This window comes from Crotalus tigris, unplaced genomic scaffold (genome assembly GCF_016545835.1).
Source record: "Crotalus tigris isolate CLP2741 ecotype Arizona unplaced genomic scaffold, ASM1654583v1 scf7180000024302.2721777, whole genome shotgun sequence".
Classification (NCBI taxonomy): Eukaryota; Metazoa; Chordata; class Lepidosauria; order Squamata; family Viperidae; genus Crotalus; species Crotalus tigris.
This window is the reverse complement of record NW_024100474.1, coordinates 425,336-445,631: the sequence shown is the minus strand read 5'-3', so window position 1 is coordinate 445,631 and position 20,296 is coordinate 425,336. Positions and strand designations below refer to the sequence as shown.

Genomic DNA, 20,296 nt, shown 5'->3' with positions numbered 1-20,296 from the left:
GTGATATGACTCATCTAGCCGCCTTCTTCTCTTGGGGAGAGTTCAAACTGAAGGAAGAAAGGAAATGAAGGAAGGGGAAGAGGGAGGATAAAAAGAGAAGGAAGGAAAGAAGGAAGGAGGGAGGGAAGGAAAGGAAGGAAGGAAGGAAGGAAAGAAAGAAGGAAAGAAGGAAGGAAAGAAGGGAGAGGGAAAGAAGGAAAGAAGAAAGAAAGGAAGGCGATAAGGGAGAGGGAAGGAAGGAAGGAAGGAAGGAAGGAAGGAAGGAAGGAAGGAAGGAAAAAAGTAATGAGGCAAGGGAAAAGGAGATGGGAGGGGAGGGGAGGAGAGACAGGAAGGAAGGAAGGAAGGAAGGAAGGAAGGAAGGAAGGAAGGAAGGAAGGAAGGAAGGAAAAAAAGGAAGGAAGGAAGGAAGGAAGGAAGGAAGGAAGGAAGAGGCAAGGGAATAGGAGAGCAGAGGGGAGGGGAGGATAGACAGGAAGGAAGGAAGGAAGGAAGGAAGGAAGGAAGGAAGGAAGGAAGGAAGGAAGGAAGGAAGGAAGGAAACAGCAATGAGTGAGGAGGCAAGGGAAAAGGAGATGGGGAGGAGAGAAGAGAGACAGAGGAAGGAAGGAAGGAAGGAAGGAAGGAAGGAAGGAAGGAAGGAAGGAAGGAAGGAAGGAGGGAAAAGAAAAAGAAAGAAGGCGAGAGAGAAGGAAGAAAGGGAAGGAAGGAAGGAAAAAGCAATGAGTGAGGAGGCAAGGGAAAAGGAAAACGGGGAGGAGAGGAGACAGAGAAAGGAAGGAAGGAAGAAAAAGAAAGAAAGGAAGGAAGGAAGAAGGAAAGAAGGAAGGAAGGAAGGGAGAATCCCCGCTCTCTGCTTTTTCACTAAATCCTCACCCCAGCTTTCTGACTTCTCCATTCCTTCTCGCTTCTCCCCCATCCAGACGTGCGGCTGGAGCAGTGTTACATGAAGTGGGCCGAGGACGAATGCACCGTGGCGCTGCCAGGGAAATACCGCCTTGACCTTTGCTGCTGCTCCGTTGGCGCGGCCTGGGGCAAGGACTGTGAAGAATGCCCCAAGCCCGGCTCGGCTGAATTCAAAGCCATCTGTCCGCGGGGACCTGGCTTTGCCAACAGGGGAGACATCTTATCCCGCCGGCCCTTTTACAAAGGTGTGAAGAGAGTTTGCGGACGGGCGATTGCGAACACCCACCAGCGGGGAAGTCAAGGAGGGCTGAGAATCCCCGGAAGGCTTAGCACAGGGGTCAGCCTTAAGTGGGGAGTAAGGCAAAGAGTGGGGATCCCCCTTAAACCACTGCTTGGGGGAGGGGCGGCAATAGAGGTTTGTGCGTCGCAGAAGCAGATTTGCATGCTGACAGTGCTGTGCTATTGGCCGAGAACCTGAACAATTTGCAGCGAATGTTTGATGGAATGTATCATGCAATGAAGATCAAGTGTAATGAGTTTCTCGAAGATTGGGGATGCCCTCTTAAACCACCAAAGCACAAGGTTATAAGGCAGGGACGGCGAACTTTTTAGAGACCGAGTGCCCAAACTGCAACCCACTTACGCATCCTCGGGTGCCGGGTGGGCGTGGCCCACTGGGTGGGCGTGGCTGCGGTGGTAAGGGCAGCCTGGGTGGGGCTAAAAAGTTCAATCAATCCATTCCAACTTGGCAAAATCTTTTTTTTTCCTGCGAGAAATTGAAATTGACCGATTGATTGAACCTTTTTTCTTTTTTGCAAACGGCGGCGGAGGCCTCAAGCAAAAAGGTTTTATAAAACCCAGCTGAAGGCCCAGGACTGGGACGACGGCGCGCGTGCCCACAGAGAGGGCTCTGAGTGCCGCCTCTGGCACCCGTGCCACGGGTTCGCCACCACTGTTGTAAGGGATATTTGGAGTGGGGGAGAGGGAAACGGGACAATGCAAGTGTGTTGGTTGAGGGAACAGATTCATTTTGTATGCTGGCAATGCTGTGCTGCTGGCCGAGAACCTGAATAATTTGCAGCGAATGTTTGATTGAATGTCTCACGCCACGAAGATCAAGTGTAGTGAGCTTCTCAAAGCCTGGGAAATGGGAGGTCCGTTCTCTGGCGTTGAGTTTCTCCTCTGCAACACCGAAGCGTCTTTATCCTGGACAGAACGTCTCATTTTCCATGGTTCTGTTACAGTATGGCAGTGTTTCCCAAACTTGACCATTTTAAGGCATGTGGACTTCAACTCCCAGAATTCCACAGCCAGCATTGCTGGCTGTGGAATTCTGGGAGTTGAAGTCCACATGCCTTAAAATGGTCAAGTTTGGGAAACACTGCAGTATGGATATCCCTCCTCAAGCATTTGTATCTCCTCTTCCAATAAGGACAGGAGCGTGCACTTCCAACCGGTGTAGTTTGAGTGTCTGTGGAGCTTCTCCGTCACCCGGGTCCTTAAAGGTGTTTTTTTCAAGAGACAACTGGGGGTTTTTTTTGTTTTTCTTTGAAGACGTTTCACTTCCCATCCAAGAAGCTTCTTCAGTTCGGACTGAATGGTGGAGAATGGAAGAATTTATATTCCTTTCAGTCATCTGGACATTAGTACTCTCTCTGAGAGTCATTGAGGCCACCTGGAGATTTATCTGTGCCCTCAAAAGTGTGGAACATTTTTGGGAAATTTTGAAAGGACAGTGTTGTAAACAGGAGATAGGTGGTGTCATATCCCTCCCCCTCTGTTGAGACAGGGCTGGTCAGTCTTAATGTAGATGTTCCTTCCTTCCTTCCTTCCTTCCTTCCTTCCTTCCTTCCTTCCTTCCTTCCTTTCTTCCTTCCATCCTTCCTTTCTTCCTTCCTTCCTTCCTTCCTTCCTTCCATCCTTCCTTCCTCCCATCTTCCTTTCTTCCTTCCTTCCTTCCTTCCATCCTTCCTTCCTTTCTTCCTTCCATCCTTCCTTTCTTCCTTCCTTCCTTCCATCCTTCCTTCCTTTCTTCCTTCCATCCTTCCTTCCTTCCTTCCTTCCATCCTTCCTTCCTTCCTTCCTTCCATCCTTCCTTCCTTCCTTCCTTCCTTCCATCCTTAATTCCTTCCTTCCTTCCTCCCATCCTTCCTTCCTTCCATCCTTCCTTCCATCCTTCCTTCCTTCCATCCTTCCTTCCTTCCTTCCTTCCATCCTTCCTTCCTTCCTTCCTTCCATCCTTCCTTCCTTCCATCCTTTCTTCCTTCCTTCCATCCTTCCTTCCTTCCATCCTTCCTTCCTTCCTTCCTTCACCCCTCTTTCAAACCAGCCATCCTACCTGTCCATCATCCCGTCAGCTCTGACGGGATGGTGGAGAAATGGAAGGATTTATACTCCTTGCAGGCAGCTGGTCATTTGCCTTCCTTTAGAGAGGCGTTGAAGCTACTTGGAGATTTATGTGTGTCATCATGGGTCTTATTATTCTTTGAAGACCTTTCGCTTCTCATCCCAGAAGCTTCTTCAGCTCTGACGGGATGGTGGGGAAGGGTTTATACTCCTTTCAGAGAGCCGGTCATTTGCATCCTTTTAGAGGGTCGTTGAGGCCACCTGGAGGTTTATCTGTGTCCTCAGGGTCAGCTGAGGGATGCAAATGGATGTGGAGCCTTTTCTTTGAAGATGTTTCACTTCTGCTCTGACGGGATGGCGGGGAAGGGAAGGATTTATACTCCTTGCAGACAGCTGGTCGTTTGTGTTCTTTCGGAGAGCTGTTGAGGCCACTTGGAGCAGGGGAGGGGGAGGGAATACGACACCATCTATCTCCAGTCCACAAAACAGTCCTCTCAGCAGTTCCAAGAAGGCTCCACGCCCATTTGCACCACTCAGCTGACCCTGAGAACACAGAGATAAACCTCCAAGTGGCCTCAACGACTCTATAAAAGGAGGCAAATGACCAGCGGTCTGCCAGGAGTATCAATCCTTCCCTTCCCCACCGTCCAATCAGAGCTGAAGAAGCTTCTTCAAAGCAAAACAAGGAAGTCCAGTGGCCTCGTGAAAAAAGCACCTTTGGGACCACCGTGACCGGGACGACGGAGAATCTCCATGGACCGTTGGCTTCCTTATACAATTCTTGAAACTGCCTCTGCTTGATCGGTAGCATATAGGATACCCCCTAGTTGCCAACCCTTGGCCAATGGCCAATTCCTCCAAAGAATCTGAAAGGAGGCGGGTTTTTTTCCCGGCCCGGTAAAGTTCATAAATGGACCTGGAAAGAAATGGGCTTTTCTGTAGCTCAGGAACGAAAGAACGAGGCTCCCGACAGGGCGAAGGGGCTGCCCTGGGGCTGCTCAAGGAATTGGGGGGGGGGGTTTTGGCATTGTGGGAGGCGATACGCAGCCGTGCTCTTTCTGCCTTCCCCAGATGTGAACGAATGCAAGATGTTCTCTGGTCTGTGCACCCACGGCACCTGTCGCAACACCATCGGGAGTTTCCGGTGTCTCTGCGGCAGCGGCTTTGCTCTGGACGCCGAGGAGAGAAACTGCACAGGTGAGCCCAGGGGCCAAAAACCTCTGCTCGCTCCTCTGAGGTCAGTCGGTTGATTCGCCCCCGGAATTCCTGCTTCTGGCTTTGCCGGTGAAATTCCTTCCTTCCTTCCTTCCTTCCTTCCTTCCTTCCTTCCTTCCTTCCTTCCTTCCTTCCTTCCTTCCTTCCTTCTCTCTTTCTCCTTTCCTTCCTAATTCCCACTTCTTCCTTCCTTCATCTCTTCCCTTCTTTCCTTCCTTTCTTCATTCCACCCCTCCTTCCTCTTTCCTTCCATCTTCGTTCCACCCTCCCTCCCTTTCTTCTTTCCTTTCCTTCCTTCCTCTCTTTCTCCTTCCTCCCCCCTTCTTCTTTTCTTCATTTCTTTCCTTATTCCCTCCCTCCCATCCTTCTTTTCTTCTTTCCACTCTTCCTTCCTATGTTCTTCCGTCTTCTTTCCACCCTTCCTTCTTTCCTTCCTTCCTTCCTCTCTTTCTCCTTCCTCCCTCCCTTCTTCTTTTCTTCATTTCTTTCCTTATTCCCTCCCTCCCTCCCATCCTTCTTTCCTTCTTTCCACCCTTCCTTCCTATGTCCTTCCCTCTTCTTTCCACCCTCCCTCCCTTCCTTCTTCCCTCCCTTCTACCCTTCCTTCCTTCCTTCCTTCCTTCCTTCTCTCTTTCTCCTTTCCTTCCTAATTCCCACTTCTTCCTTCCTTCATCTCTTCCCTTATTTCCTTCCTCCCTCCCTCCCATCCTTCTTTCCTTCCTTCATTCCACCCTTCCTTCCTCTTTCCTTCCTTCTTTCCACCCTCCCTCCCTTCCTTCTTTCCTTCCTCTCTTTCTCCTTCCTCCCTCCCTTCTTCTTTTCTTCATTTCTTTCCTTATTTCCTCCCTCCCTCCCATCCTTCTTTCCTTCCTTCCTTCTTTCCACCCTTCCTTCCTATCTCCTTCCTTCCTTCTTTCCACCCTCCCTCCCTTCCTTCTTCCCTCCCTTCTACCCTTCCTTCCTCTCTTGTCTTATTTCCTTTCTTCGTCCCTCCCACCTTTCCTTCCTTCTTTCCACCCTTCTTTCCTCTGTCTCTCCCTCCCTCCCTTCTCTCCTTCCTTCATTCTTCCCTCCCTTCTACGCTTCCTTCTTTCTACCCTTCCTTCCTTCTTTCCTTCCTTCCTTGCTCTCTTTCCTTCCTCCCTCCCTCCCATTTTTCTTTCCTTCCTTCTTTCCACCCTTCTTTCCTCTGTCTCTCCCTCCCTCCCTCTATTCCTTTTCTCCTTCCTTCCTTCTTCCCTCCCTCCCTCCCTCCCTTCTTTCCATCCTTCCTTCCTTTCCTCCCTCCCTCCTCTTTTCTGTCCGTCTGTCCCTGGCCAATGCCAAACCATTCTAGGTGATAAAGAATCTTTATTTCAACTAAGTATGTTCAGATGCTCGACCTTTTCCATTTCCAGGCTGCCGGTTTTCCTTTTCAACCGTCCTGCTGTGTAAAAAAGCCGGATCGGAATAATTTGATTTTTTAAAATAATAATAATAATAATGCATTTCCTCACTCAGAGTTGGTCTCCAAATGCACTTTATTTCCAAGTATACGTTGCCCAAGTGAGCTTTTCCTCATTAAAATGCACATTTTATAGCGACTTTTATAGCCATTTTTTTCTCTTTTCCTGAACGAAAAACTGTTTTGGTCCATTCAGAAAAGGGCCCCAAACTGCCAACTCAGAAATCCACCCATTAGGAGAAATGCAGAGCAATCGAACCCAATTTGTAAAGACTGTAAATCAATAATAATAATAATAGAGTTGGAAGGGACCTTGGAGGTCGTCTAGTCCAGGGCTTTTCAACCTTTTCACCCACTGTACCACTTTTAGGATAGGGCAACATCCGAGGACCACCAGGCGCCTAGCAAGGGGTTAAAAACTTGATGATCCAAAAAAAAGGGGGGGAAAGTGATAAAGTACAGGTAGTCCTCGACTTACAACAGTCCGCTTAGTGACTGTTCGAAGTTACAATGGCACTGAAAAAAGGGCCCCCCAAGCCACAGCCGAGCAAGACACCTGCCTGCCCACCCAGTGGCGCACTTCCTCTTGTCTGAGGTTTTCATTGTTGTGAGCGTTTCTGTTGAGGATTAGCAGCGGGGGTGGGGTGGGGGGGTGTTTGGTTTTTATTTCCCCCCCCCCCGTCTGCTGGGTGGTTGCAGCAGGTTTTGGTCACTTCACCTGACCCTGGGACACTGGGACCGTCATAAATATGAAGCAGTTGCCAAGCCTCTGAATGTAAATCACAAGACCCTGGAGAGGCTGCAACATTCCAGCTGATTGGCGCTTCTTCTGGGCTCAGCAGAAGCCCCAGGATCAGTGCTGAGCTCCAGCTGGAGCCTAGTGCTGATCCTGGCACTTCCGCTGAGCCCTGACAGCCCTGCACCTCCAGCTGTCTCTCGCTCAGGCTTGTGCGGTGCTACCACCGGTTCAGCTCATTCTCCTCCCCCACTACCCCTTTTGTAGGATGGTCGCGTATCACCTGCCAGGTGCCAATGTACCACAGGGGGTAGCCGTACCACTGGTTGAAAAGCCCTGGTCTAGTCCAACCCCCTGCTGAGGCAGGAAATTCTATATCATTTCTTGGTTTGTTGATCATTTGTTCACAGGGGACGAGCAAATCTCTTTAAATTTCTCAACCATGGCAGATTTAAAAGGCGTGGACGTCAACTCCCAGAATTCCCCAGCCAGCACAGCTGGCTGGGGAATTCTGGGAATTGAACTCCGCCCATCTTGAAGTTGTCAAGGTTGAGAAACATAACTGTAGACCATAACTCTAGGAATTTCCAGGCAGGCATCCATTGGTCTGAAATGATAGTAAAATCTGGGGGATAGACTAGAAGACCTTCAAGGTCCCTTCCCACCTTCTGATTCTACATTCTGATGTGACGCTAAGATGGATGCCAGATGAATTTTCTCAGAGAGCAAATTGCCACCGATCCACCCGTGTAGATCAGACCTGTGAGTTGGCTGCCACGGGAGCGCCCGGGAATGCTGGTGGTCCAGATGGCGGGCGCCATTTTGCTCTTCCTGTACAAGAGGTGGGGCTTCATTTGGGATGCCACACCCACCCGCTGTCTGATTGGAGCCACCCCCGGATATCCTTGTGCTGGAATGCCTTCTGGGAAACGGATGCCAGCCATGACTGGAGAACAGGATGCCTCTGTGTTGCCCCACAACCCCGGAAGACCCACCATTCTCCTGGCAGTTGGCCAACATTGCCCTTATGGTGGGACGTCCGTCCTATTTGAGGGTGGGCTTCTCTATATTCTCGTGGGCCACCAGGATCTCAGCCGAATCTCAACCAGATCCTGGGAAACTCTCCCAGGGCCTCTGGAAACCCACCAGATCCATCCAGGGAAAGTGATCTGATCAGATCTCCATTGCCAACTCAAAGGATCTGCCCAGGAGAAGGAACCGCGTTCAACGTTTTGCCCTTTTTGGTCCTTTCATGTCTGCTCTGGGACCAAGACCAGTTCTGGTGTCCTGGACCTATATAACAGGTGTGTCGGGACCGACGTAACGTGGATCAGGTCCGTGGCTGTCATGGTGGCCGTGAACAGGAGATACCCCAGACTTCTGGAGCTGAAGGTCCTGTCACGTCTGCTCCATGACCAAGGCCAGTTCTAGTGTTCTAGACCACACATGTGTGTCAGGACCTACATAATGTGGATCAGGTCCATGGTGGCCGTGAACAGGAGATATCCCAGACTTCTGGAGCTGAAGGTCCTGTCACGTCTGCTCCATGACCAAGGCCAGTTCTAGTGTTCTAGACCACACATGTGTGTCAGGACCTACATAATGTGGATCAGGTCCATGGCTGTCCCGGTGGCCGTGAACAGGAGATACCCCAGACTTCTGGAGCTGAAGGTCCTGTCACGTCTGCTCCATGACCAAGGCCAGTTCTAGTGTTCTAGACCACACATGTGTGTCAGGACCTACATAATGTGGATCAGGTCCATGGCTGTCCCGGTGGCCGTGAACCAAGGCCAGTTCTAGTGTTCTAGACCACACATGTGTGTCAGGACCTTCTCCATGGAGCTGAAGGTCCTGTCACGTCTGCTCCATGACCAAGGCCAGTTCTAGTGTTCTAGACCACACATGTGTGTCAGGACCTACATAATGTGGATCAGGTCCATGGCTGTCCCGGTGGCCGTGAACAGGAGATATCCCAGACTTCTGGAGCTGAAGGTCCTGTCACGTCTGCTCCATGACCAAGGCCAGTTCTAGTGTTCTAGACCACACATGTGTGTCAGGACCTACATAATGTGGATCAGGTCCATGGCTGTCATGGTGGCCGTGAACAGGAGATACCCCAGACTTCTGGAGCTGAAGATCCTGTCACGTCTGCTCCATGACCAAGGCCAGTTCTAGTGTTCTAGACCACACGTGTGTGTCAGGACCTACATAACGTGGATCAGGTCCATGGCTGTCACAGTGGCCGTGAACAGGAGATACCCCAGACTTCTGGAGCTGAAGTTCTCCCCACGTGACCCATGTGGGCCACCGTGTCGAGCAGCCTCTGGAGGTGCACCCCAACCTCCCAAGGAATCTGGGACCCTCACTGTCTCCCAAGGAAGCTCCTGTTGGGCCCTGCCTTGACCCTCCTCCTCCTCTTCCCCACCCCCACCCCAGATATAGACGAGTGCCGGATCTCCCCAGACCTGTGTGGCCACGGCGCCTGCGTCAACACGCCCGGCGGTTTTGAGTGCGAATGCTTCGAAGGCTACGAGAGCGGCTTTATGATGATGAAGAACTGCATGGGTAAGGACGACGGGGTGGGGGGCAAATGGGTTGGGGGGGCTGCAAATATGCTTGCTTTGCTTCTGCGGCAAGGAAGGTCATAGAGTGCAGCCAAAACCACTTAACGACTATCTCTCTTAACGATGGAAGTTTTAGATAAGACAACCTTTATTGTTAGATAAGAGTCTAAACCTTTGGTTTGAGTTCTGGTCGTAAGTGGCTGACTGACCTTTTTATTCTTTTTTTTTTTGCTTTCTCCATTTCCCAGTGTGCATCGGCAGGAACCTTTCTTGCTTCTTGACCTTTTCAAAAACCAATTTGAATATCCAGTCTCTCATTTCCATACCCACCCAGGGCTCTGATCTATATAGAACAGAACAGAATAGAATATAGAATAGAACAGAACAGAACAGAATAGAATAGAATAGAGCAGAATATAGAATAGAATAGAATAGAATAGAATAGAATAGAATAGAATAGAATAGAATAGAATAGAATAGAATAGAATAATGAGGAAGAATAGAATAGAATAGAATAGAGAATATAAAATAGAATAGAATAGAGAAGCATATAGAATAGAATAGAATAGAATAGAGCAGAATATAGAATAGAATAGAATAGAATAGAATAGAATAGAATAGAATAGAATAGAATAGAATAGAATAGAAATACAGCAGAACAGAACAGAACTGAATTGAATACAAGCAACAAAGTTATAGTTATAAGAAGATAAGGTTAGGTAATAGGAAAGATGAGGAGAATCGTAGTAATACAGCTTTACTAAGTAGTTTGACAGTGTTGTAGGAATTAGTTGTTTAGCAGAGTGATGGCATGGGGGAAAAAAATTGTCCTGGTGCCTTGTTTTGGTGTGCAATGCCCTACAGCAGGCATGTCAAACTCATGACGTCACGTGACATTGCACGAAGTATCGCGACTTTTCCCCCATTGCTGGCAATGGGGTGGGTACGGTTTCAGTGTGACGCATGTGGCCCATGGGCCGGCAGTTTGACATGCCTGCCCTATAGAGTTGTCTTGAGGGAAGAAGCTGAAACATTTCATTATTATTGTGAACAATAATAATAATAATAATAATTCATTATGTGGCTAATGTGGGAAATTAAGAACATGGCAGGACTAGAAGTCACTGTCAGCTGGTGTGGTCTCAAAATCACCCAGCTGGCTTTCATGGCTAAGGCGGGACTAGGCCAGCATCTTAACCGCTGCACCAAACTGGCCCTCTAGCTTAGTACAGGTAATCCTTGACTTATGACTGCAATTGAGCTTGGGAGTAACTTATGGCAGTTGTTAAGCAGGTCATCACGGGACCACATCCGATGTTGCGACCTTAAGCCTACGCTGCAGTCGTTAAGACAACGACACAACTGTTACAATGCAAATGCAGTGGTTGTTAAATGAAACCGTTTTCGTCACTGGGGACTTCGGATGTAATTGCCCGAAATTGACAAAAAATGGAGAAAGCCATGATCAAGTGTGGCCCCTGGAAGCTGCCAACAGCCATAAATGTGAGCGGGTCGCCCAGGGCCCGAAATGTAAATAAATGACCCTGGGGAGGAGGGGCGAGCATCAGGTCACAAGTAGCTCTGGGGAAGTCTGTTGTAAGTGAGAACAGTTTTGAAGTGAACGGTCACTAAGCAAGGATTACCTGTAAGATATATAACACTTCAGCTGTCCCAAAGGTGATTTTTTTTTTTTAGGAGGCAACTGGACTTTGTTTTTCCTTTGAAGACGTTTCCCTTCTCATCCCAGAAGCTTCTTCAGCTCTGACTGGATGGTGAAGAAGGGAAGGATTTATACTCCTTGCAGACCGCTGGTCATTTGCCTCCTTTTAGAGGGTCGTTGAGGCCACTTGGAGATTTATCTCTGTGTCCTCAGGGTCACCTGAGCGTTGCAATTGGGTGTGGAGCCTTTTATTTGAAGATGTTTCACCTCTCACCCAAGAAGCTTCTTCAGCTCTGACTGGATGGTGGGGAAGGGAAGGATTTATACTCCTTGCAGAGAGCTGGTCATTTGCATCCTTTTAGAGGGTCATTGAGGCCACTTGGAGATTTATCTCTGTGTCCTCAGGGTCACCTGAGCGTTGCAATTGGGTGTGGAGCCTTTTATTTGAAGATGTTTCACCTCTCACCCAAGAAGCTTCTTCAGCTCTGACCAGATGGCGGGGAAGGGAAGGATTTATACTCCTTGCAGACAGCTGGTCATTTGCCTCCTTTTATCCTTGAGGCCACTCGGAGGTTACTCTGTGTCCTCAGGGTCACCTGAGTGGCGCAAATGGGCGTGGAGCCTTCTTGGCTAGAGGATGTTTTCTGCCCAAAAGAAACGGCCAAAGAGGCTCCACGCCCATTTGCACAACTCAGGTGACCCGGAGGACACACAGAAGCCTCCGAGTGGCCTCAACGACTCTCCGAAAGAATGCAAACGACCAGCTGTCTGCAAGGAGTATAAATCCTTCCCTTCCCCACCATCCAGTCAGAGCAGAAGAAGGGAAATGTCTTCAAAGAAAAGGCTCCACACCCATTTGCACCCCTCAGGTGACCCGGAGGTCACAGATAAACCTCCAAGTGGCCTCAACGACCCTCTAAAAGGATGCAAACGACCAGCGGTCTGCCAGGAGTATAAATCCTTCCATTTCTCCACCCTCCAGTCAGAGCTGAAGAAGCTTCTCAGAGGAGAAGCCCAACATCTTCAAAGAAGAACAAGGAAGTCCAGTTGCCAGGTGAAAAAGCACCTCTGGGACAGCCGTGACCTGGAAGACTGCGAGCCTCCGTAGGCAAAACTCTTCCGCTGCTTTCCTAACTGAGCTGGGCTTTTTAATCTTCCAGATATTGACGAATGCGAGCGAGACCCTCTCCTGTGCCGGGGAGGGGTCTGCCTCAACACCGAGGGCAGCTTTGAGTGCCTTTGCCCTCCGGGCCATGAACTGACGGCCGAGGGCAGCGTCTGCGTGGGTGAGTAGAACAGCTGAGAGGCTTATTCTCAGTGGGAAAAACTCCGCAGGCGTGGGGACTGGCCCACTCTTCGCTACCTTCAGGATCCCAGGGGCTTGCGTGGAATCCTGTTTGCTGGGGTGGGGGAGGGCACAGCAGCAGCAAAGGGTTCTGGCCCTCCCCACTTCGGCTGGGAGCCCCCGGGTGGGACACCGAAGGCCGGGCTGGAAGGACGCAGAGCCTGATCGAGATAGAGGATCCCATTCCAGAATGAATCGTTGGCGTCAGTGCCCAGTTATTTGCCCAGTTTAATGCCCAGCTTGAACAGGGTATCATCCAGGATACCTCCACCACACTGAGAGGACACGCCACTGTGTGTAAACAGAGAGGCAACATCATCTAGCACTGATGATGTTCCCTAGTTGGGTCATGAAACGTCTGCAAGGAATCCACCCAGCTCAGAAAGCATCAAGGACCTCACAGTTTTCCTCCTTCTCTATCAGCAATCTTCCTCCTCCTCCATTTCCTCCTCCTCCTCCAATCCCATTCTCTTCTAGCACTGATAATGTTCCCTAGTTGGGTCATGAAACGTCTGCAAGGGAACCAACCAGCTCAGAGAGGACCAAGGACTCCATAGTCTTCCTCCTCCTCCTCCTCCTCCTCCCCCCCTCCACAAACCCCACTCCCTTGTAGCACTGATGATGTTCCCTAGTTGGGTCATGAAACGTCTGCAAGGAAGCCACCCAGCCCAGAGTCTACCAAGGGCCCTACAGAAAGGGAAACCCAGATAAGCAGGGATTGACACCAAACAAACCATCGAGCAGAAAACAAGCCCCTAATCCAGCTACCAAGCAAAAAAGGACAATAGTCCCACCAACACCATCAAGGCAAAACCACTGTATATAAACAGAAAGGAAATCCCACTCCTTTGAAGCACTGATAATGTTATCTAGCTGGGTAACAAAAGGTCTGCAAGAAAACCACCAAAGTCAGAGAGCGCTGAGGATCCCACAGACTCCTTCTGGCCACAAACCCCACTCCCTTCTCACACTGATGATGTTACTTAGTTGGGTCATGAAATGTCTGCAAGAAAACCCACCAAGCTCAGAGAGCACTATGGACCCCACAGTCCTCCTCCTCCTCCTCCTCCTCCTCCTCCTCCTCCTCCTCCTCCTCCTCCTCCTCCTCCCCCCACTCCCTTCTAGCACTGATAATGTTCCCTAGTTAGGTTATGAAATGTCTGCAAGAAAACAACCCAGCTCAGACTCTGCCGGGGACCCACTACGCCAGCGGTTCTCAACCTGGTCGAACGACCATTTCCCGGGGGTCGCCAAACAATGCAGTCCGCCATTTTTTCCCCCTTTTCCTTAGCTGTGCTCCTCCCTTTTATTCTATTGGCTTGTGAAAGCCAATAGAGTAGACTCTCTTGAATAGAGTCTAATTCGATTGGCTTTCCAAAGCCAATAGGAATGGTCCAGGCTGTCTCTGCCCTGCTGAGCCCGCCAAAAGTCCCAGTCTGCAAACGGGGCTGCACCAGTTGAGTAGTCCTTGACTTACGACCGGTTGAATAGTCCTCGACTTACGACCGGTTGGGGGTCACGGCATTAAAAAGGTTGAGAACCACTGCGCTATGCCCAGTTCTTTTTAAGCAGCTCCTTTGCTGGTGGCCATGTTAGAGCAGGAGAGGAGCGAGAAAGAGAGAGAGAGAGACGGCTCGTATCCTCATCCCTCTTGAGGTGGATGGGGTGCAGACCCTTGGCCCCGGTCCCGCGGTCGTGGCCAAAGTGGACCTGCTCTCTCAGCATCATGAGGCCACCTCTTACACCTCCGCTTTCGCAGATATCAATGAGTGCTCCTTCAGTGACAGCCTGTGCCGGAACGGGCGCTGCGTGAACGTCGTTGGCACCTACCAGTGTGCCTGCGACTCCGGGTATCAGGCTACCCTAGACCGGCAGGGCTGTGTCGGTGAGTGTCCTACTTTTATTATTATTCTGCATCGTTATCTTGTTTTCATTATTCTATCATATCCTATTAATATTTATTATTGATTGTTTTCTTTTTATTAGGATCGTGTATTACATCATATTATTTTATTATTTGATCATCGTATCATTTTATTTTATGGTTTTATTTGACCTTCTTTTATTGTGTTGTTTTATGTACACCCCACACCCTTATGATCTTTATAAACAACTCGGCTTATTCTGGCCCCCGATGGCCTCCCCCGCAGATATCGACGAGTGCACCATCATGAACGGCGGCTGCGACACCCACTGTGCCAACGCGGAAGGAAGCTACGAGTGCAGCTGTGGGGAAGGCTACGCGCTGATGCCGGATAAGCGCTCCTGCGTGGGTGAGCAGCCCCACGAGGGTCCCGGGAGAGAATCCTGATGAGACCCACTTGCTTTCCTTTAAGACAGTGGTTCTCAACCTGTGGGTCGGGACCCCATTTGGGGTCGAACGACCATTCCACGGGGGTCGCCAAACAACAACAGTCCACCATTTTTCCCCCCCTTTTCCTTAGCTGTGCTACTCCCTTTTATTCTCTTGGCTTTTGAAAACCAATAGAAGAGACTCTCTGGAATAGGGTCTAATTCTATTGGCTTTCAAAAGCCAATAGGAATTGTCCAGGCTGACTCTGCCCTGCTGAGCCCGCCAAAAGCCCCAGTCTGCAAACGGGGCTGCACCAGTTGAGTAGTCCTCGACTTACGACCGGTTGAGTAGTCCTCGACTTACGACCGGTTGGGGTTCGCGGCATTAAAAAGGTTGAGAACCACTGCTTTAAGAGGGGCACTAACAGGTTGTGCAGTGGAGGAGAAGCAAAGAGGCCCCAACCCCTTCTTAGCCACGGAATCTCCTGGTGGGGCCCAAAGGGTGCTCTCTCAGCCCAACAGCTGGGGGGGGGGGGTCAGTGGGGAAGAGAAGCACAGGAGAGACCCGGATTCTAATCCTCCCTCGATCATAGAAGCTCCCTGAGGGAATATTTACATCAGTGCCCTCACTAGCCCAAGAAAACCTAGGGACATTAAGCAGAGCATCTAGCAGGAATGGAGTATTATGGAAGAGGGGCGGGCTGGCTGGCTGGCTAGCTAACCCCATTTGGGGACCTGCTTGCACTTATTGTACTTAAGGTAAAGGGAGGGAGAAGGAGAAGGAAGGGAACAAAGAAGGAGTGGTGAAGAAGGAAATGGGAAGGAAGGAAGGAAGGAAGGAAGGAAGGAAGGAAGGAAGGAAGGAAGGAAGGAAGGAGGGAAGGAAAGAAAGAAAGAAAGAAAGAAAGAAAGAAAGAAAGAAAGAAAGAAAGAAAGAAAGAAATGGAAAGGGAGGGAGGGAATGGAAAAAGGAAGGAAAGAAAGAAAGAAAGAAAGAAAGAAAGAAAGAAAGAAAGAAAGAAAGAAAGAAATGGAAAGGGAGGGAGGGAATGGAAAAAGGAAGGAAGGAAAGAAAGAAAGAAAGAAAGAAAGAAAGAAATGGAAAGGGAGGGAGGGAATGGAAAAAGGAAGGAAAGAAAGAAAGAAAGAAAGAAAGAAAGAAAGAAAGAAAGAAATGGAAAGGGAGGGAGGGAATGGAAAAACGAGGGAAGGAAGGAAAGAAAGAAAGAAATGGAAAGGGAGGGAGGGAATGGAAAAAGGAAGGAAAGAAGGAAAGAAGGAAAGAAATGGAAAGGGAGGGAGAGAATGGAAAAACAAGGAAGGAAGGAAGGAAGGAAGGAAGGAAAGAAATGGAAAGGGAGGGAGGGAATGGAAAAACAAGGGAATGAAGGAAGAAAGGAAAAAAATGGGGAGGGAGGGAATGGAAAAATGAAGGAAGGAGGAAAGAAAGGAAGGAAGGAAAGAATTGGAAAGAAAATGGAAAGGAAGGGGGGAATGGAAAAAGAGGAAGGAAGGAAGGAGTCAGGGAGAGAGGAAGCAGAGAAGGAGACGGAGATGGAAGGAAAAAGAGGAAGAGGAGAAGGCAAAGAAGGAGGGGAAGCGGTCAACGCAGCCCCCCCAATCTGGTGCAATGAGCCCAGCAGAAGCGCCCCTCCCTCTGGTTCTCTTGAGCCAGGCCCCCCTCGCAGCCCCTCCTGCAGGGCTGTCGGGGGGGGGGCGAACCCCAGGGGAGCCTGGGGGGACGTGAAGGGAGAGGGTGGGATCCAAATGAAACGAAGAGACGAGAGAGATAATGGAAGCAAGCCCACGCCTAGTGACTTTTGCACGTCACCCCCTTCCCCTCCTCCTCCTCCTCTCTCCCCCCCCCCCCAGATATCGATGAATGTGAGGACACCCCCGATATCTGCAATGGCGGGCAGTGCACCAACATCCCCGGGGAATACCGCTGCCTTTGCTTCGACGGCTTCATGGCGTCTCTGGACATGAAAACCTGCATCGGTGAGACGATCCTGCCTGCCTCCCCCCCATATTATCCACCCTTCTCTGAGTGGGACAACCCCTGGAGATGTGTCTGGCAGCTCTATTCCCTGCTTTCTAACCCAGGTTTCTAGTCCTCAGGGCTCTCGGAAAAGACAAGGACAAGGCTTGCAAAGAGCCAGGGTTGTGTGCCGCCCTTTGTAGGCGGGTGGCTAATAAATTCTGAGAAATAAAATAAAATAAAGTGGGGGGTATTTTTGCTGAGTCCGATTGACTGGCAGCATCAGTTTGGCCTTGGGGTGTCTCTGCTGGTCTTCCCCCCCCCCTTCCCGCAGCCAAAGAAGCTTCCGTTTTTCCACCTCATCTTGGGGGGGGGGGCGTTTGAAAATGACTTCCTAGGTTATCTCGTAGGACAGTGTTTCCCAAACTTGACCATTTTAAGGCATGTGGACTTCAACTCCCAGAATTCCACAGCCAGCGTTGCTGGCTGTGGAATTCTGGGAGTTGAAGTCCTCATGCCTTAAAATGGTCAAGCTTGGGAAACACTGTCGTAGGAGATTTGGAACGGATGTGGGCGTTAGAGGCAGACGGAAAAGAGGAAGGGACAAGCGGAGGTTCTCGTTGCTTTGGGGGACCCCCTTGGGAGACCCCTTCATGCCTTTCCGTGGGACTGGAGGGGGATGAGGGGGCAGAGGGAGGCTGCAGGCAGTCCGAGAGGCAAGGGTGCAATAAAGTCTTCTGCAAATTTGCCCCTGGGTATTTTATTTTTTTCACTCAGGGCACGGGTAGGCAACCTTGGCTCTTTCATGACTCGTGGACTTCAACTCCCAGAATTCCTGAGCCAGCATGGGGGAACTAGGGCCCCCTCATGGCTTGTGGACTTCAACTCCCAGAATTCCTCAGCCAGCCTGGCTCAGTTTGGAAACCTCTCCCTTTCCCCTCAGCATGGCTGGCTCAGGAATTCTGGGAGTTGAAGTCCCCGAGTCATGAGGGGGCCAATGTTTCCCCATCCTGACTCAGGAATTCTGGGAGTTGAAGTCCCCAAGTCATGAGGGGGCCATAGTTCCCCCATGCTGGCTCAGGAATTCTGGGAGTTGAAGTCCACGAGTCATGAAGGGGCCATGGTTCCCCCATGCTGGCTGAGGAATTCTGGGAGTTGAAGTCCCCAAGTCATGAGGGGGCCATAGTTCCCCCATGGACGCGCGGTATGACTGTTTTATTTTATTGTTTTATCATTTTTTAACTTTGTACGCCGCCCTGAGTCCTTTGGCTAGGCTGCTTCATGACTCGTGGACTTCAACTCCCAGAATTCCTCAGCCAGCATGGGGGAACTATGGCCCCCTCTTGACTTGTGGACCTCAACTCCCAGAATTCCTGAGCCAGCATGGGGGAACTATGGCCCCCTCACGACTTGTGGACTTCAACTCCCACAATTCCTGAGCCAGCATGGGGGAACTATGGCCCCCTCATGACTGGTGGACTTCAACTCCCACAATTCCTGAGCCAGCATGGGGGTACTATGGCCCCCTCATGACTCATGGACTTCAACTCCCAGAATTCCTGAGCCAGCCTGGCTCAGCTTGGAAATCTCTCCCTTTCCCCTCAGCATGGCTGGCTCAGGAATTCTGGGAGTTGAAGTCCACGAGTCATACAAGAGCCAAGGTTGCCTACCCCTGACCCAGGGGATGAGAAAGAGTTTTGCAAACGGCCAGCGAAATCGCTGCCAGTGTTTAAAGGTGTGTGTGTGTGTGTATGTGTGTGTGTGTGTGTGTTTGTGTGTGTGTGTGTGTGTGTGTGTGTGTGTGTGAGAGAGAGAGAGAGAGAGAGAGAGAGAGAGAGAGAGAGAGAGAGAGAGAGAGAGAGAGAGAGAGAGAGAGAGAGAATGAGAATCAAGATCAAGTATAGTGTTAATACCACTTTACAATGCTGCATCCAGTTTTGGTCACCACGATGTAAAAAAGGACGTTGAGACTCTAGAAAGAGTACAGAGAAGAGCAACAAAGATGATTAGGGGACTGGAGGCTAAAACATATAAGGAACGGTTGCTAGAATTGGGTATGTCTAGTTTAATGGACATGGGGAGACATGATAGCAGCCTTCCAGTATCTCAGGGGATGCCCCAAAGAAGAGGGAATCAAGCTATTCTCCAAAGCGCCTGAAGGCAGGACAAGAAGCAACGGATGGAAACTCACCAAGGAGAGAAGCAACCTAGAACTAAGGAGAAATTTCCTAATAGTCAGAACAATTAATCTGTGGAACAACTTGCCTCCAGAAGTTGTGGGTGCTCCAACACTGGAGGTTTTGAAGAGATTGGACAACTGTTTGTCTGAAATGGTATAGGGCAGGGGTCTTCAAACTTGGCCCTTTTATGACTTGTGGACTTCAACTCCCAGAATTCCTCAGCCAGTGTGCCTGGCTGAGGAATTCTGGGAGTTGAAGTCCACTAGTCATAAAAGGGCCAAGTTTGAAGACCCCTGGTGTAGGTTTCCTGCTTGAGTAGGATTGGACTAGAAGACCTCCAAGGTCCCTTCCAATTCTGTTATTTGGCTATTTGGATGAAAAAGAGTGGCGTAAAAAGCCAGAAAAATTAATGCCAGTGTGTGTGTGTGTCCTTGCGCATGTGTGTTTGTGAGTGTGTACCCAGCCTACCCTGGATCAAACTGGGATGCTCAGTCTGTCTCTTAAGTTCGGCCCCCTCCCAAGCCGACAGTCATGGCCACCGCAGAAGAGGCTGGCGCGTCCTATTTGGAGAGGTGTCTAAACAAAGCCTTGTCCTCCCCCAGATGTGAACGAGTGTGACCTGAACCCCAACATCTGCCTGCACGGCGAATGCGAGAACACCAAAGGCTCCTTCATCTGCCACTGCCAGCTGGGCTACTTTGTCAAGAAGGGAACTACAGGATGCACAGGTAGGTAGGCCGTTCAGTCTAGGAGAAGAGCAGGCAGAGCTGGTGGGGGCAGTGTCAAGCAAGTCATTAGCCTAGAATCATTATGTTGCTATAAGTCAGACATGTCAAACACAAGGCCCAGGGGCCGGATGCAGCCTGCAGAGTAGTTTCATGCGGCCTGCAAAGCCATCCTGGAAACAGTGAGGGAACGGCCCTGCTGCCTTGGCCCTGGCCCACGCCGGCCGGGAGCCAATGTACAATTTTGTGGTGGCCATCTATGCTGAAACACATTCAGTCTTAACTCCACAAGGCCGCCTGGAAACAGCGAGGAACCAGCCCCTGCCACTTCCAGGCGATGGTGCATTTCTTCCTTCCTCACGAAGGGTGACCCCTCCTCAGCTGCGTTTCTTGCCTGTTTTTCTCCCTCCCTCATCTCAAATATTTTCCCACCACTCTGTACTAAGGAAGGAAGGAAGGAAGGAAGGAAGGAAGGAAGGAAGGAAGGAAGAAAGAAAGAAAGAAAGAAAGAAAGAAAGAAAGAAAGAAAGAAAGAAAGAAAGAAAGAAAGAAAGAAAGAAAGAAAGAAGAGGGAGGGAGGGAGACTAAGGTCCTGCCTTAGTCCTGCCCTGCTGCCCTTTCACCATCCCCTTGCCCCCTCCTCCTGGCCTATCCTGGGGGATCTCCCATCCTATTGCAAAGGAAGCTTTGGATACAAAGCCGGGTCTCCTCCCATGGCGAGGGAATGGGCCTCCCTCTGACTCTGCCCTGGTACCCATCATGAGCAACCTGGCTAAGGAGAGCAAGCACAGCAGCAGCAGCAGCCTGGAGGGGGAGGTAAGTGCAGCTGGGCACCCCCTTGGGCAAGTGGGGCTGGGCTTGGAGCCGCGGGTGCTCGCGGGCCAGGCTGGGCATTTGACCTTTGC

At 50.3% G+C, this 20,296-nt stretch overlaps 1 protein-coding gene across 1 annotated transcript in view; it reads left to right on the top strand.

Annotated features, from left to right (window-relative positions):
- The window catches only part of FBN3 (fibrillin 3), a 169,788-nt gene that overhangs the window by 82,208 nt on the left and 67,284 nt on the right, over positions 1-20,296 (top strand). Inside the window, 8 exon segments of the mRNA XM_039324520.1 lie at positions 924-1,151; positions 4,324-4,449; positions 9,084-9,212; positions 12,032-12,157; positions 13,976-14,101; positions 14,367-14,489; positions 16,381-16,506; positions 19,269-19,394. Of these exon segments, the coding sequence (XP_039180454.1) occupies positions 924-1,151; positions 4,324-4,449; positions 9,084-9,212; positions 12,032-12,157; positions 13,976-14,101; positions 14,367-14,489; positions 16,381-16,506; positions 19,269-19,394 (1,110 nt within the window).